This window comes from Vicia villosa, linkage group LG7 (assembly GCF_029867415.1).
Source record: "Vicia villosa cultivar HV-30 ecotype Madison, WI linkage group LG7, Vvil1.0, whole genome shotgun sequence".
NCBI classification, from domain to species: domain Eukaryota; kingdom Viridiplantae; phylum Streptophyta; class Magnoliopsida; order Fabales; family Fabaceae; genus Vicia; species Vicia villosa.
The window spans coordinates 5,560,182-5,574,182 of NC_081186.1; the positions used below are offsets into that span (position 1 = coordinate 5,560,182).

Consider the following 14,001-nt stretch of genomic DNA (forward strand, 5'->3'; position numbering starts at 1 on the left):
TCTAAAGAGCCAAAAATATACAAAATAAAGACAATTCAATCGTTGTTTTTCATCTGTTGAACCTGTGTCTATGGAGCCAGAAAAGAAGTTGAAATAGATGGATTCAAATAAGTTGAAAGGTGAAATCAAAAGATGGACTAAAGCTGTTGTTGCTTAGGGAGATACAAGTTAGTGGCAGTTTGGGAAGATATCATGGCAAGTCACATATTTAAATTCAAAGATAAACTATATAGTATGTGTGAAATGTATATAATTCTGCATAATGAGTTGTATTTTCTTCTTATAGCTAATTTTATTCTTTCTATATTTTGAAAATCTTCAAGTCATAATTAATTTCTATATTTACATTTACTGCAAAATCTATATTTTGATGTACATTTCTGGTATAGAAAATAGAGAAAACAAAAATAAAAATCCAGCTTAAGCTTTCTTTATCTCTTGCTGGAGTGTCAAAAAAGTGAGCCTCAAAAAACTGAAAAAGCTTTACTGTGATTAAATCCCCTTAACCTTCATCTCTTCATAGTTCCTTTCTCCTCCTGAGATTGTTCTTAAAAGCTTTTTAGAACACAAATCTTGTGCTTGTGTAGTGTGTTTTGCTCGGTCCGCTTTTACCCAAGCAGGTTCCTACAAAAGAAAACAATGTCTTAGACAGGATATCCGGTCTGCTTCGGGTCAAGCCGAGCTAAAGTCTGGTTTAAGTATAGGCTTTAGAAACAATGATTAAACACAACCATATGCTTTATTGGGCTAGCCCGTTTTCCGACGCCACCTGTTAGTATTGTTTCTCACAAAACATCTCTGACATGGAAATGAATCATTAGTATCAATATACATGACAGAAGAAACAATTACCTCTGCATATTGCTTATCATCAGTAAGGAACAACTAACTACCAGTGTGACCAATAGCAGAGAATACCTGCAAAGGTACACAATCATTGTAGAGTAAAATTCACATAAATTAGGAAGTTTTACTGAAATAACTTAATGACAAGCAGAAAAGGAATCAGTAACACCGTATTTGTCAAAATACAAATCACAATTTCACCAATTGAGAGCAAAATTATATTTTATATAGCTGTAAAATGACTTTTGAATAGCATAGGGAAACAAAGAAAATATCATATAGACACAGAGAAAAATGTCTCACTTGACAGCTTGAGTGATGACTTCAAAAGGGTTGGTTCCTGCATGCATGTAGACCAGGTGAAGACCTTGATTTGTCTCAATAGCAGCATCTCCTGCAAAACCACACACCAGAAATTTTTTCAAAAATAAAGTACAAAAATAACATAAAACTAAAAACCCAAAGATCTTAATGGGGACAAACGAGAATTACATTGCACAGATCCCATCTCTTTCTCGACCTTGGCCTACATCTCTCGCAAAGCAGCAGCTTCGTCTTCCATTTCCTTCTCTCCATGTCATCCAAATGCTACAGCTTAGAAGATGTAGGAATTAGGAATCATAACAATTAGTTTAGAGTGTCGAGCCAAAATTCCGTTATAGGTGAAAGGAAAATCATCTAATTTACCATAGCTCCTTTCTCGATAACCAAATCAATACTCTGCATCATGTAAATCCTTTGAAAAGTCCTTATAGACTGCAAAAGGTTCATTAAAAACATAAACCTCGATTACCCAAGCATTGATGGAAAAACCAAATTTTGTCAAAATAATTTCAGATAGATTTTAAAAATCTGATAGTCTCTCAATCAATGTCAAAGTAACTTTATGAGTTTTAAAACATGAGGGAACTTTTCAGTAGCATTGAACCATGAAGGTACAAGTAAAGTTATGACAAAAAATATACGGGTAATAAGAACTTACGGCATAACTACATAAACATTTTCATTGTCTTCATAGGTTTCATAGAATTGTACCGGATTCGGATGACCAGTCAGAGCTTGCAATATCTTCACATATCTTCTTACATCCGATATAATGCTCCGATATATCATAAGTAAGGGCATCAGTTCCAATAACCGCTTTTATTCTTTAATGGCTTCTTTTAGTATCCAAACATAAATAAATCAATAGAAGTAAGGGCATCAGTTCTAATAATAGAGTTGAAAACTAAGTATTTTCACTCTAACTTTATTTGTAGATTCTTCAAAAATCCTGAAAAGGGTGATAAAAGGAGAAATCCTATTTGTAGCCACATAAACCTGCAGGACACAAATAAATTAGTGCTTGTTGTTGAACCATGGACTCAGAACATCAAAACACATAGATTCAAAACACACAAGCTCCAGTAGAAGCCACAAACATCAAAATCGTTTGAAATTACCTATGATAATTGGAAGGAATTTGAAGCCTGTTACACAAAAAAATGAAAAGTATGAGTGATATAGTCAAATAATTTTTTTGGAGAAAAACCAAACATAGTATACAATAAAATGTATCAGAAAAATTATAAAAACAGTCATATATCTAGCAGCACAAGTGTATTCTTCTTCCTGCCATAGTTGTTCTCTAAGCTAATAGCTTGGATGATTCATAGAGTGGGCGCAACACATCATGTACTCTCTAGGGCTGATTTCAATAAAGCAAACGTTAATTGAAAGTTACACAAACTTTGCTAAATTTATAGAGTAATAAGTAAAACCAAAATGGGTATTAGAAACCCTAAGCATAAAAATCTAACAAATCAAAACTAAAACTGAATCAAAACCACCAACCTTGAAAACAAAAGTGATGAAAGGAGATCAGAAACGGTGGAGTTGGGTCGGACAATCGTAGATCTGCAAGTTAGTGACTACCAAATTTATAGATCTTCCTTCAAAATACAAAGTTTAAATCACAAACAAATTTTTTAAACCAGAGATCCATTCTGTTACGGCCGCCGCTAGAATCATAAATGAAATAAACACTTTTTCCATACCCTAAACCGAATTCAGATAACGAAAAAGAAAGCGATAACTAAAACGCAAAAGAAAACCAAAATGAAAACGAATACAAACCGATTCAAAAGGGAAAAGATGCGATTGGTGGTGGAGATAGTCGTGCAGTTTCAGGAAGCACCGATGATAGTGATAAACCCGCTAGGGTTCGAAAGGAAAAATGAAAGGGGTTGAGAGAATATGAAAGAACTGTGAAAAGAGAGAGAAAGAGAAACAGGTTAGAGAAACCGTGAAAGAGAGAGGAAGAGGAAAAAGTGAAATTGTAAAATTTCAATATTTTGGGAGGGAAACGACAATGAGAAGAATCCAAATGTTAGTACTCTCTTTATGGAATAGACCAATGAGAAGAATACAATTGGCATATTTGATAATTTCTTTTGTTAATTACCTTGATAACCCTTGTGCAGTGTAAATTAATTTGGTTGGAAGGGTAAAAAAATAATTTTGGTTAACATTTTATTAATGGGTAGATAGTAGATAGTGTCTTTTCCGAGTTTGCACTCAAACTCATTAACATCGTCATGGTTCAATAATTCACTTTGAGTCTTTACAACTTGCACACTTCCCTCTTATTAGGTCTTATCGGTGAGACACCAATGTCCAAACATTTTACACAATCCGCTTCATAGTCACTTAGCATCACACACTTGTTAAGTACTTCCAAACTTCATAATCACTGATATACTCGTGCACTACTATTCATCTCGTTCTAAATAAAAATCCTCATCCTAGCAAAAGACCGCGATAACATTCATAACTCGTGGTCTTACTCTAAATCACATGACATCTTTCGCGTCTAAGTATCGTTCCACTCGGAATCTCAACAAAGTCTTCCTCACATCAATAGGTGTCAGAAATACTCTACAATTCTTCTTTTATACATGTCGTTGCTTTGGCATCACAAATATGACTTTAACCGTTCTAAAACTTATTTCACCTTTACTACTAATTCACTCCTCACTAAAATCCATCGGCACTCAAATCATCTTTATTATCGAACATCTCATCAACTTATTCATCAACAACATGTTCTACTATACTTCGTTTCAAACAATCGCGGTAGTAGGCATTCCTATTCAAAAAGCTTCACGCTTCCTTAGCCGGCTTCAGAATATCTCCTCATAGGATCACTCTACTGTATTTATAACTCTCTCATAAGGTAGAAAATAATCTCTCCTCTTCGTAGGTTCAAACAACACATTAATCCGACACTCGGAACTCAAGATATGAATTTTCCAACGTCATTCAAAATGCAAAATCGACATCATGCAGCGACACTCTAAACGATATCTCCAAAACCCCTCAAATAGTACACTTAATTTCTAAAATTTTTCCTCAAAAAACCTTTGAATTATTCCTTCAATCCGTTCAACTCAGACATCCCGTGCAGTACCAACGAACAAGTCTAGTTCTAAGAACAAGTGTAATCGTAACTTCACCTTTTTCCAACATCATCCTGTTATAACTAAATATGTTACAGCTACTACAACCATTTTTATAACAAATTTCATCTCATTAGGTTTCCAACACTTCAAACGAAACTCAAATCGGATGCCTAGAACTCCAGTTATGAATTCTCGAAGTTTCATAACGATTCAACAACTTTTTCTGCATTTTTCCTATGGAAATTCCGCTCCGAAACTCATCATCTTCAAATCAATAACATTCCAAACAGCCCCTTATCATATCTCTTCGCTCCCAAACTTCTTATAACTTGAGCGACACATTCCATCGCCGAAGTCCGACTTCTAAAACATCACGACAGCAATCCTCTTTGCAACTTGCAACTGAACCTCTTCCGAGAAGCAAAGCTTCTCCTCCACTTCGCTCAAACCAACTCCTGCAACAAAACAAACAAGTTCCGACAGTGATTCACTCACATGTCGCGTACCAAGGGATAATACGCCGACAATATTCAACTGTTGCGCAACTCAACTGACTCGACAATTGGCCGGACGAACCGACCTGCTCTGATACCACTATTGTAACACCCTTCTAAACCCTGCGGCAATTATATAAAAATTTCAGAGTAAACATGAAAACAAGGGCGCCACAATTCAATAAAACAATTTATTATAAGTCATTTATCATGCTTCATTTAGAAACGAATCATCAATTCAGTAAAATCATGTTTCTACACAACGGAATATTCATCATACAGATAAGCATAACATCATCTATGCAACATCCCATAAAATTAATATAATAACAACAGAATAGAGTATCATCGTAGTCTCTAACTAGCGTTCCCCAATGTTACAATATCAGAGCATGACATCGACGCTATACTTAGACAGACTGGCCTATGAGCTATCCTCACCAAAGCCAAAAGTCTCTACTCGCCAATCTGAAAATGTCAATAGTAATGGTGAGTCTCATTCAAATTAACAAATTTTATAGAGTCATAAATAATAACACATCATAGTCACATTATTCACCCAATTGTACCATATACAGATATTCAGACAAGTTTCATCATCACAACAACCAACACATCATCAATATTCATAACACTGGAAAACATCCATTCATGTTATAAAAATCATGCATATGAATGCAACTGACACTGTGCATGTGGTACCAACATCATCAATGGGATTAACCCACCGACTGAACCAACATCATCAAGATATGGCCATGTCAGCACAAATTCCACACAATGGAAATTATGCCCTTCACTGAATCCCCACATCATTCAGGATTCAGCCCTCAACCAATGATTATGAATGAATGCAACATATATAACATACTTATATCATCATCATCATCATCATCAAGTATGTTCATATATATTAGCATCATTCAATTATAATTCAATCATCATCATCATTAAAGAACATACATGTATCTGCATCAATAATTATCATCAATAAGAAAGAACATACATGTATCCACTTCATTCCAAAACAAATCAATCATCATCATACAATTCTCAACAATCATCACATAATAATGTTTTTCAAAACAACATCTTATATTGTCACATTTCATCATATATGTCAGCAATACGTCATCCATCCAACATACAAGATATTCACATCATACTCACATCATCACAAAAACTATCTCATAAGCTTCATCATACCAACAAACAAATCATCGCATGAATCATGTTTTAAACATAGCTTGTATCGTTACTGTGGTGTCGTTTTTTTTACCTCCCCGTTTCACTTGGGAGGACGCCACGCTAGACCCTTCACACGAAATTTGGAAGGAGAATGCGCCCGAGATGGGATGAATTTAGTTTCAGTTCTTCCTACGATATCACACGAACTTTCTTATTGTCCTACGAGTAGGAAAGAGAAAAAATATCTCAACTAAACCCTAGGAGTTTGCTAAGTGTGGGGATTTCACCTAGACTAGAAATTCTGGAGTTCGGGGGGTCGGTTATACATAGGGAAGACTTTAAGCACCCTACATATCCGTAGTACTTTACGGGAACCTTCTCTGTGTCATTATGATTGTGTTTATTGCTTAATGATTGGTAAAGTTTCTCCTTTGTATTAGGAGAGAGAATTGAATTGATTTAAAAGACAGACAGACAGACAGACAAACTGACTATTTTTGGTATTTTAATAGCTCGCTGAGATTCCTTGTGAACCTCATGCCTACATATCCCTAGTGGAAGTCAGAGCTTAATGTAGTTCGGGGAACTAACTAGGGAAATGAATTATTTTTGGTGCCTTGCTTGAAGCTCAAGGTTGAAGCTTTGAATTAAATCTCTGTTTACAGTAAAGAGACATGAAATCATCTTTATAGAGAGGTATTTCTACTATTCCACCACAAAAATTTAAAAGAGTGACCGAATAACTGAATTCATTTCATTAAGAGAGTGACCTTACTTGTGTGTTTGCAAGTATGCTAGTATCTCCTAAATGAAAGAAAGATGCTCGTCCAAATTAGGGAAAGTTAATCACATGTCTGGTTTCACTGCCAGCTCATGCCTTTCAAAATCCTAAATGGGAGACTTGATTAAAATTAAAATGAAATGTGATGTTTGTTTGTATGAAAGTGGTAGAGTAGTAAAAATATCTCTCTATAGAGATAAGCTATGTCTATCTACTGTATAAAAGATTTGACTTTTTAGCTGGCTTGAATGAGGCCTAAGCTTGAGGCTTTTGATTGATTTATTGACTTATTAAAAGATAACTCTACTGGGGAGATTTTTAATTAAGGAGTTTTTGTGTTCTGTACAAAGCCCAGAATTGAGGCTGACTCTAGTTGGAGAGTGTTTATTTAATAGATTTTATTTGGTGTTCTATACAAAGCTCAGAATTGTGGCTGACTCTACTTAGGGAGACTCTATTTTGTGTGCCTTGTACAAAGCCCAAGGTTGTGGCTAACTGCTGAGGATAACTGAGTTTTTAAGACTATGGATGACTCTATTTGTGTGCCTTGTACAAAGCCCAAGGTTGTGGCTGACTCTTAACTGTGAAAGTTATTTAATTTGTGCCTTGTATGAAGCCCAAGGTTGTGGCTACTCTAGCTAGGGGAAAGACTATTTTCTGCCTTGTACAAAGCCCAAGGTTGTGGCAGACTCTTAAAGAAACTGATTATGGAAGACTCTATGGGGAAAAGATCCTAGAGATTAGGAATATTTGACACAGGGAAATATGGTTTATCTGCCTTGTTCAAAGCCCAAGGTTGTGGCTACTTAAAAAGAAAGACTCACTGGGGGAGTTTTATTCTGCTGGAGGTTTTAACAAACTAATTTATTTTTATGTTTTTTGGAAGCTAACCCTTTCCAGGTATTTTGACTCAGCTGGAGAAATTGACTATTAAAAGACTGAACTTTTATCATGTTTTTTGGAGGCTGACCCTTTCCAGGGGTTTTGACTCTTTTAGGGAATTATCTTTTTGAAAGAATGAATCTTTGGATTTGAAGGAGTGATTTTGGAGGCTAACCCTTTCCAGGGGTTTTTGTTGAAATGAAAGAATGATTTGGAGGCTGACCCTTTCCAGGGTTTTTTATTAAAATGAAGGAATGTGTGGAGGCTAACCCTTTCCAGGGGTTTTTATTAAAATGAATGGCAGGAAGATTATCTAGTGGAGACTTCTTGTTTTAAAGCCCAAGATTAAGGCTGACACTGACCGAAGATAAGCAAATAAAGATCCTAGACTATGCTAAGGAAGATTGATGAAGATAAGGGGGACAGAGACTGTCCATGTCTCTCATTCCAAAAAGTGTACTCAATATGAGATTGAGACAATCTTAGCTTGTTTAAAGTCTGGTTTAAAGAATGGAAGAAATTCACCAGGATAGGCTAAAAGGTAACTAAAGACCTGTTCCTATGTTTATAAGAAACCTGATGGGTCCTTGTATACAAGCTCAAGAGGAAGCTGGAAATGCTTTTAAGAAGCCTGTGGGTCCTTGTACAAAGCCCAAGAGGAGGCTAATCGAGGGTCATCGAGGGTCCTTGTTATAGCACAAGAGAAAGCTATGTGGTTTTTGAACTTATTTTGGCTTTAAGCAAATGGGTAAGAGGTTTCACCGGGAATAATTCCTCTTTGGGTGGGTGTGTCCTATTTTTTGTTCTAAGGTTTTTACCAAGATGTTTCACCGGGAATAATTCATCTTGGGGGTTTGAACTACAGATCTCTAATTAGGAAAGAGCCTTCACCGGGAAGACATTCTCAATCCTAGGCCATATTCCTATAATATATATATAGTTTAACTGTCCTAGGGTTTACACTCAAACGTAGTTCTAAACAAATATATAAACAGTTCTATATTTGACAGTAATTTAAATAAAGACTGTAAATTGGAAGCTTGTAAAGCCTAACCTGGATGGAGTGGAGGCCTTTGAAGAAGTATGTACAAAGCCTCAACAACAATTTTGTTGTTTTATTGATAACAGTTGAATATTTGTTATAAACAGTTAAGGATTTTGAAAACAGAAGAAGTGAAGATGGACAAAGGTCACATAGGTGTCTGAAGAGTTTCACCGGGAATAATGCCCTTCAAATACCAGAAGAATGTTTTGAAAATAGAAAGAAGATTTTGTAAATACAGTTTTTGAAAACAAACTAAGAAAAGAAAAAGGTGCTGGGTCTTACACTCTAATAGAGGCCCAATGAAAATGATTTACTATTTATGAGAAACAGTTGAAAAGATACGAGGTTCTGTTGTTTGAAAACCTCGATCGTCTGTTTACTTTGAAAATTTGAAGATAGTTTGAATTTTGACAAAAGTCAACTTAATTAAAGTAAAGACACAATCTATACCTAATTAAGACCTAAATGGTTAGGATTTTATCATAAAATTATTCACAAAGTAGTTAGGTCAAAACAAAATAAAAATGTATATTTAAAGTATTTAAGAAAACACTTAAAACATACTATTTTAAACCTAATAAAAACACATGAAATAAATAATATTTTTATGATTTTTTTGATTATTCACAAAATAGATATGTTAAATGACAAGTGTGTAAAAAAAGAAGTAAAAATGATTTAATTTGATAGGTTAAATGATCATGAGAAGTTGTGAAGAAAATAGGTGAGAAAAGTGATAAAAAATAAGGATTTGTCTCCACCAAGGCTTGAACCCACGCTCCCATGGTTACCACACAAAACAAAGCCAACTGAGCTACACGCTCAGTGTGACTAAAGAGGGATTCCAATTGAATATATGTGAAACACGCGCGTTAAAATGAAAAATAAAAACAAAAGGTCTGTGGGGGGGGATCGAACCCCAGACCTAAGGCATGAGAATGTGAGAGGCGCATGTAACCAAGTGAGCTGAACGATTTAGTCATTCAAAACACACTTCCATATAATTATATTTTAAACTTGCTTCTGAGAATTCAAAAAAACGCGCGCAAAGCAACTTCATCTTCAACCTCACGATTTCAATTTCTGGAAATCCTATCTCCCTCAATTCTCAACTAAATTCAAAGATGTAAAGATGGATTTTTCTCGTTTTTGGACGACGATCATGATGGTGTCCTTCAATTTCATTTATTCTAAGTGTAACATAAAATTCGCAAGCATGAACACTAAGAACCCTAAAACTGAAATTAAACATGAAATACTATATATGTATGATTTGATGCAATTGATTGAGGGTTAATGATCTATGAAGGTGCAGAAACCAACTGGTAACTTCATTTTAAATTTATCATGCGCGAATCATAGAGTTTGAAGCTTTTGAAACTTACCTGAAAAATGAAGATTTGGCTCTGATCAAAGTGTGTTGCAGAGTTGTTGCAACGATCCAAATAGCTTCAATGATCCTCCTGGAAGGTGTTGAGATGCTTAACTTGAACTGAAAGTGCCCAGAACCTCTTGCTCGACCCCAACTGCAACAGCTCCAAGTGAGAGGTGAAGATGATGATTCTCCACGTACAGAAGTGTTTCAGAGGTTTGGATCACCTCTAAATGACTCCCCTAAGGTGTTTGAATACTTAATTCCAAAGGAAGAGCTCTGGTTTGAAGAATCCGAGTCTTCTTGCCATAGAACCTTTGAAAACCTTAAGTATGAAGAAAGAAGAGAGAAAGCAAGAATTTTGTTACTGAGGTATGTACTTGTATTTATAGGCAAATGAATGCAGAGCAATTGGACATCGTGAGCTTGCTTAGTGAAGGAAGTTTGGTTTCTTAAGCATGAAGGAATTCAAAGAATATCCCAAGTGCAATGATGAGCTCTTTGATACCACTCCCTAGCCATCGGTTTTTCTTGATCTTAGGGGACAATTCTGATGCAGAAGTGAGCTCCAATTGGTTGGGAAAAGATTCCTTTGGTGATTCATCAATTTACCATAAATTCCCAAATATAATCATTACATAATCACATGCCTTTGTTTTTGGGAATCTTCTTCAATCCTTATACAATGATGGAAATTGATGTATGGCATGCTTGCAGATGTATTAGAGGTCGTGTAGCATCACTTAGTGAAGCTAATTGCACAAAATTGCAAAGTTCCAAATTGTACATGACTTATAATTTTACCTTATGAGGCCAACTTTGAACAAGCATAACTCCTAGCTCAAAATGAATTTGGAGAAGGTTGAGCACAATTTCGAAAGCCCTAAACATCTACTTCAAATCATTAGTTTGGGGTTTCTTCAGAATCATTTGGGAAAATTGTGAAAAATGAGCCCAAAGTTGGATGAAAACTAGGTTAAAAACACTTAGAAAAATTTCTAAGTTTTTATAACCTAAAGCTTGAAAATTCCAAACCTCTTAAATGATTGATTTCTTGAAAAAAGTTGCATTGTAAGATGTTGTTTTATTTTGCAAGATCTACAACTTTCATGTTGGAAGTATTTTGAGTTGTGTAGGTGAAATTTTGAGTTCCCACAATGCCCTCAAAAACCCTAATTCCCGACTTTTTGCTCCTTGATGAATCTTTTTGAATTTCTTTGGTCATATGACTTTAATAACCATATATTGATGATATTGATCTTTAAAAGTCATGGTTTGACCAAAAATCTTAAAAGTCAAAAGTGATCCTATACAGTTGACTTTTTCCTAATAAAGTGAGATTTTGGACTTTTGTGTGGAATCAAGATCTTCTCCTCAAATGAGTGATGTAAATGGATTATATTGAGGTAGTAGAAGTCCTTGAACTATGTCTTGAGTTTTGGATCCATGTCTTGATTAAAAGTCAACTTTCTTGGTGAATTTGGTCAAAAACCCTAATTGTCGACCAGATGAAATTGATGACTGTGGATCTTGGATTGGAGTGTAATGCCCAATGGATATTGTCATATGAACTATTTTAGAATGATTGAAGTTATTGAGTGATACTTTTGAGTTTTCTAGGGTTCCCCAAATGTGATCCCTGATTTTAGTCCTTGATGGGCTCAAAACCCTAAACTGGTGAGGTAAGCAAACCTGAGTCCAGGTGATGGGTATCTAATCAATCATAGGTGGATAGAATGAAGCTTTTGAGTCCCATAGTTATGTTAGAGACCATCCCTTTTTTTGATTGATCCTTTGCCTGAGTTCTTTTGTTCTTGAACACCCTCGACTAAGTATCAGATGAATAAAGGACTGCTCTGAGTATCTATTTTGTCTTTTGATGAAAAGTTTAAAAGATATGACATCTCAGGGGGGTCAAAAATTAGGGTATGACAGATGCCCCTATTTAAGTTTCTTTTATCTGGAAGGAGAGAGATTAATATCTCGATTGCTTCAGAGTGAAAGAGACTTAAATACTAAAGAATGCCCGAATTTTGGGCGTTCCTGAGATGTTATAGTGATGAAATCTTTGCATGACTTGATCCCGTTGTCGCACTTGGAGGGGAATAGGGAGACAAACTCCTGTAGAAACATGTTATGTGGATTCGGGTGAATGGATGGCAAAGTAACATGCGCACTCCATCTTCTTTAACTAAGTGTTGATACTTAGAAAAAGGTAAACAACCTCCCCTCGTTTCGGATGTCCAAATCTCGAAACTGGTCTAAGTTGTGATTTTGGACAATATCTCAGATAAAGAGAAATTCTCCAAAGATTTGTTTCCTCATCAAACTTCTCATCAGCACTCAGAGATGAGATGCCATTTGATGGAAATAAAGAAACTTCATCATCTTTTTGGAAGATATCTCTGATGAAGAGAAAATCTCCAAGGGTTGTTTCCTCATCAAACTTCTCATCAGCACTTGGAGATGAGATGCCATTTGATGGTAATAAAGAAACTTCAAAGGTTTGTTTCCTCATCAAACTTCTCATCAGCACTTGGAGACGAGACGCCATTTGATGGTAATAAAGAAACTTCAAAGGTTTGTTTCCTCATCAAACTTCTCATCAGCACTTGGAGACGAGACGCCATTTGATGGTAATAAAGAAACTTCAATGGTTTGTTTCCTCATCAAACTTCTCATCAGCACTTGGAGATGAGACGCCATTTGATGGTAATAAAGAAACTTCACCATCTTTTCTTCCGACTTGACGTCTTTGAATGAATGTCATATGGCCTCATGATCTTTTGAGGGGCTAATGACTTTGCTTGAAAGCGGACGAACTGTTTTCGGGACGAAAACCACCATTCGTCGACTTATGCCGGGGAATTAACAAACTGTTTTCCTAGGAGGAAAACTGCCATTTGTCGACTGCTAGGGGAATCAAACTGTCTTCTACTGAAAGAGACTGCCATTTGTTGACCCTGTCATGAAAAGAAAGTGAGCAAACTGTCTTCTGCTGAAAGAGACTGCCATTTGCGGACTTTGTTGACAATTTTTTAAGCGAAACGAACTGTCTTCATGAGGAAGGCTGCCATTCGTTATTTTTGCCCGCAAAAAAAATGAGTGAACTGTCTTCTGCTGAAAGAGACTGCCATTCACTAACTCCGCTGGGGATCATTTGTCGATCCGCTGGGGTGGAAACAAATCGTTTTTTGAGGTAAAAACTGTCGCTTGTCAACTTTGCCGGAGAATCAGAGTTATTTTCCTGATGCAAATTGTCATCCATTGACCTTGCTGGGTATATGCAACGACTCTATGAGGAATGGCGAATGCGAAACAAACTATCTTATCTGAAGAAAGATGTCGAGTGTCGCTCTGCGGGAGAACCTTAGCTGGGGAACTCCAAAAGTGAACAAACTATCTATTTAAAGGAGATTGCCATTTGTTGACTTTTTTGGGGAGATCCTTATGTATGAATCGTTGTCTTGAAGAAGAAAGTTCCTCAACAACTTGTAGGGGAAACTCGAGTACATGCCTCAGTGGCTTGGGCATTAACATGATCAAAGCCCAACTAGACTATGCTGACTATGCAATTATGATGTGATGTATGAATATTATAAAATGTAAAACAAATGTGAATAGAATTGTCGCGAATGTGAAATCCTATAATACGATTTAAATTTTGGTGATGATCAGAAGATGTCTTCTTCTTGAAATGCACTCCATTAGGGATATCTGGTTATTAGTTGCCCGCTGGTTGGAAGTGAGTGATATGATTTAAAGTGAAGACCTGTCATCGGGAGATGTTCGTAAAGCGACCTCATGGGGAAATCTGGGTTCCCGGAGTCTCAACCGTTCTTGGAGCAACTGTTTGCATTCTTCCTATTGTTTGTAAACCTTAGAAAGAAATTTCACCTTTATTTTTGCAAATAAATTCATTTTATTTTATGAAAACATTTGTTTCAAGAAAA

At 35.9% G+C, this 14,001-nt stretch overlaps 1 protein-coding gene across 8 annotated transcripts; it reads right to left on the reverse strand.

The window, feature by feature from the left end:
• Positions 1 to 326: 326 nt before the first annotated feature.
• On the reverse strand, positions 327 to 3,176 carry LOC131616915 (uncharacterized). Of its 8 annotated transcripts, XR_009288320.1 has the most exons (8): positions 2,680 to 3,176; positions 2,289 to 2,533; positions 1,829 to 2,166; positions 1,534 to 1,602; positions 1,339 to 1,434; positions 1,150 to 1,240; positions 853 to 918; positions 327 to 624 (listed from the first exon to the last, which is right to left on the reverse strand). XR_009288320.1 is itself a non-coding variant. In XM_058888357.1 (7 exons), exons 2-6 carry the CDS (start codon positions 1,969 to 1,971, stop codon positions 890 to 892), a joined length of 375 nt encoding a protein of 124 aa, XP_058744340.1. In that variant the 5' UTR covers positions 1,972 to 2,315; positions 2,962 to 3,176; the 3' UTR covers positions 327 to 624; positions 853 to 889. The 8 variants fall into 8 exon arrangements, 2 of the variants coding, with proteins under 2 accessions (XP_058744340.1, XP_058744339.1); XR_009288317.1 differs by lacking the exons at positions 1,150 to 1,240; positions 1,339 to 1,434 and having other exon boundaries at positions 2,680 to 2,742; positions 2,962 to 3,176; XR_009288321.1 differs by lacking the exon at positions 1,534 to 1,602 and having other exon boundaries at positions 1,882 to 2,166.
• Between the last annotated feature and the right edge of the window lie 10,825 nt (positions 3,177 to 14,001).

What these genes read in the sequence shown, in the direction of transcription:
- LOC131616915 (XM_058888357.1), bottom strand. Translation starts at nt 1,971, where the DNA reads ATGCCCTTACTTATGATATATCGGAGCATTATATCGGATGTAAGAAGA. An exon ending in TGACTGGTCATCCGAATCCG is followed by an intron (nt 1,603 to 1,881) that starts GTACAATTCTAT and finishes AACCTTTTGCAG; the next exon opens with TCTATAAGGACTTTTCAAAG. An exon ending in GTCATCACTCAAGCTGTCAA is followed by an intron (nt 919 to 1,149) that starts GTGAGACATTTT and finishes GTACCTTTGCAG; the next exon opens with GTATTCTCTGCTATTGGTCA.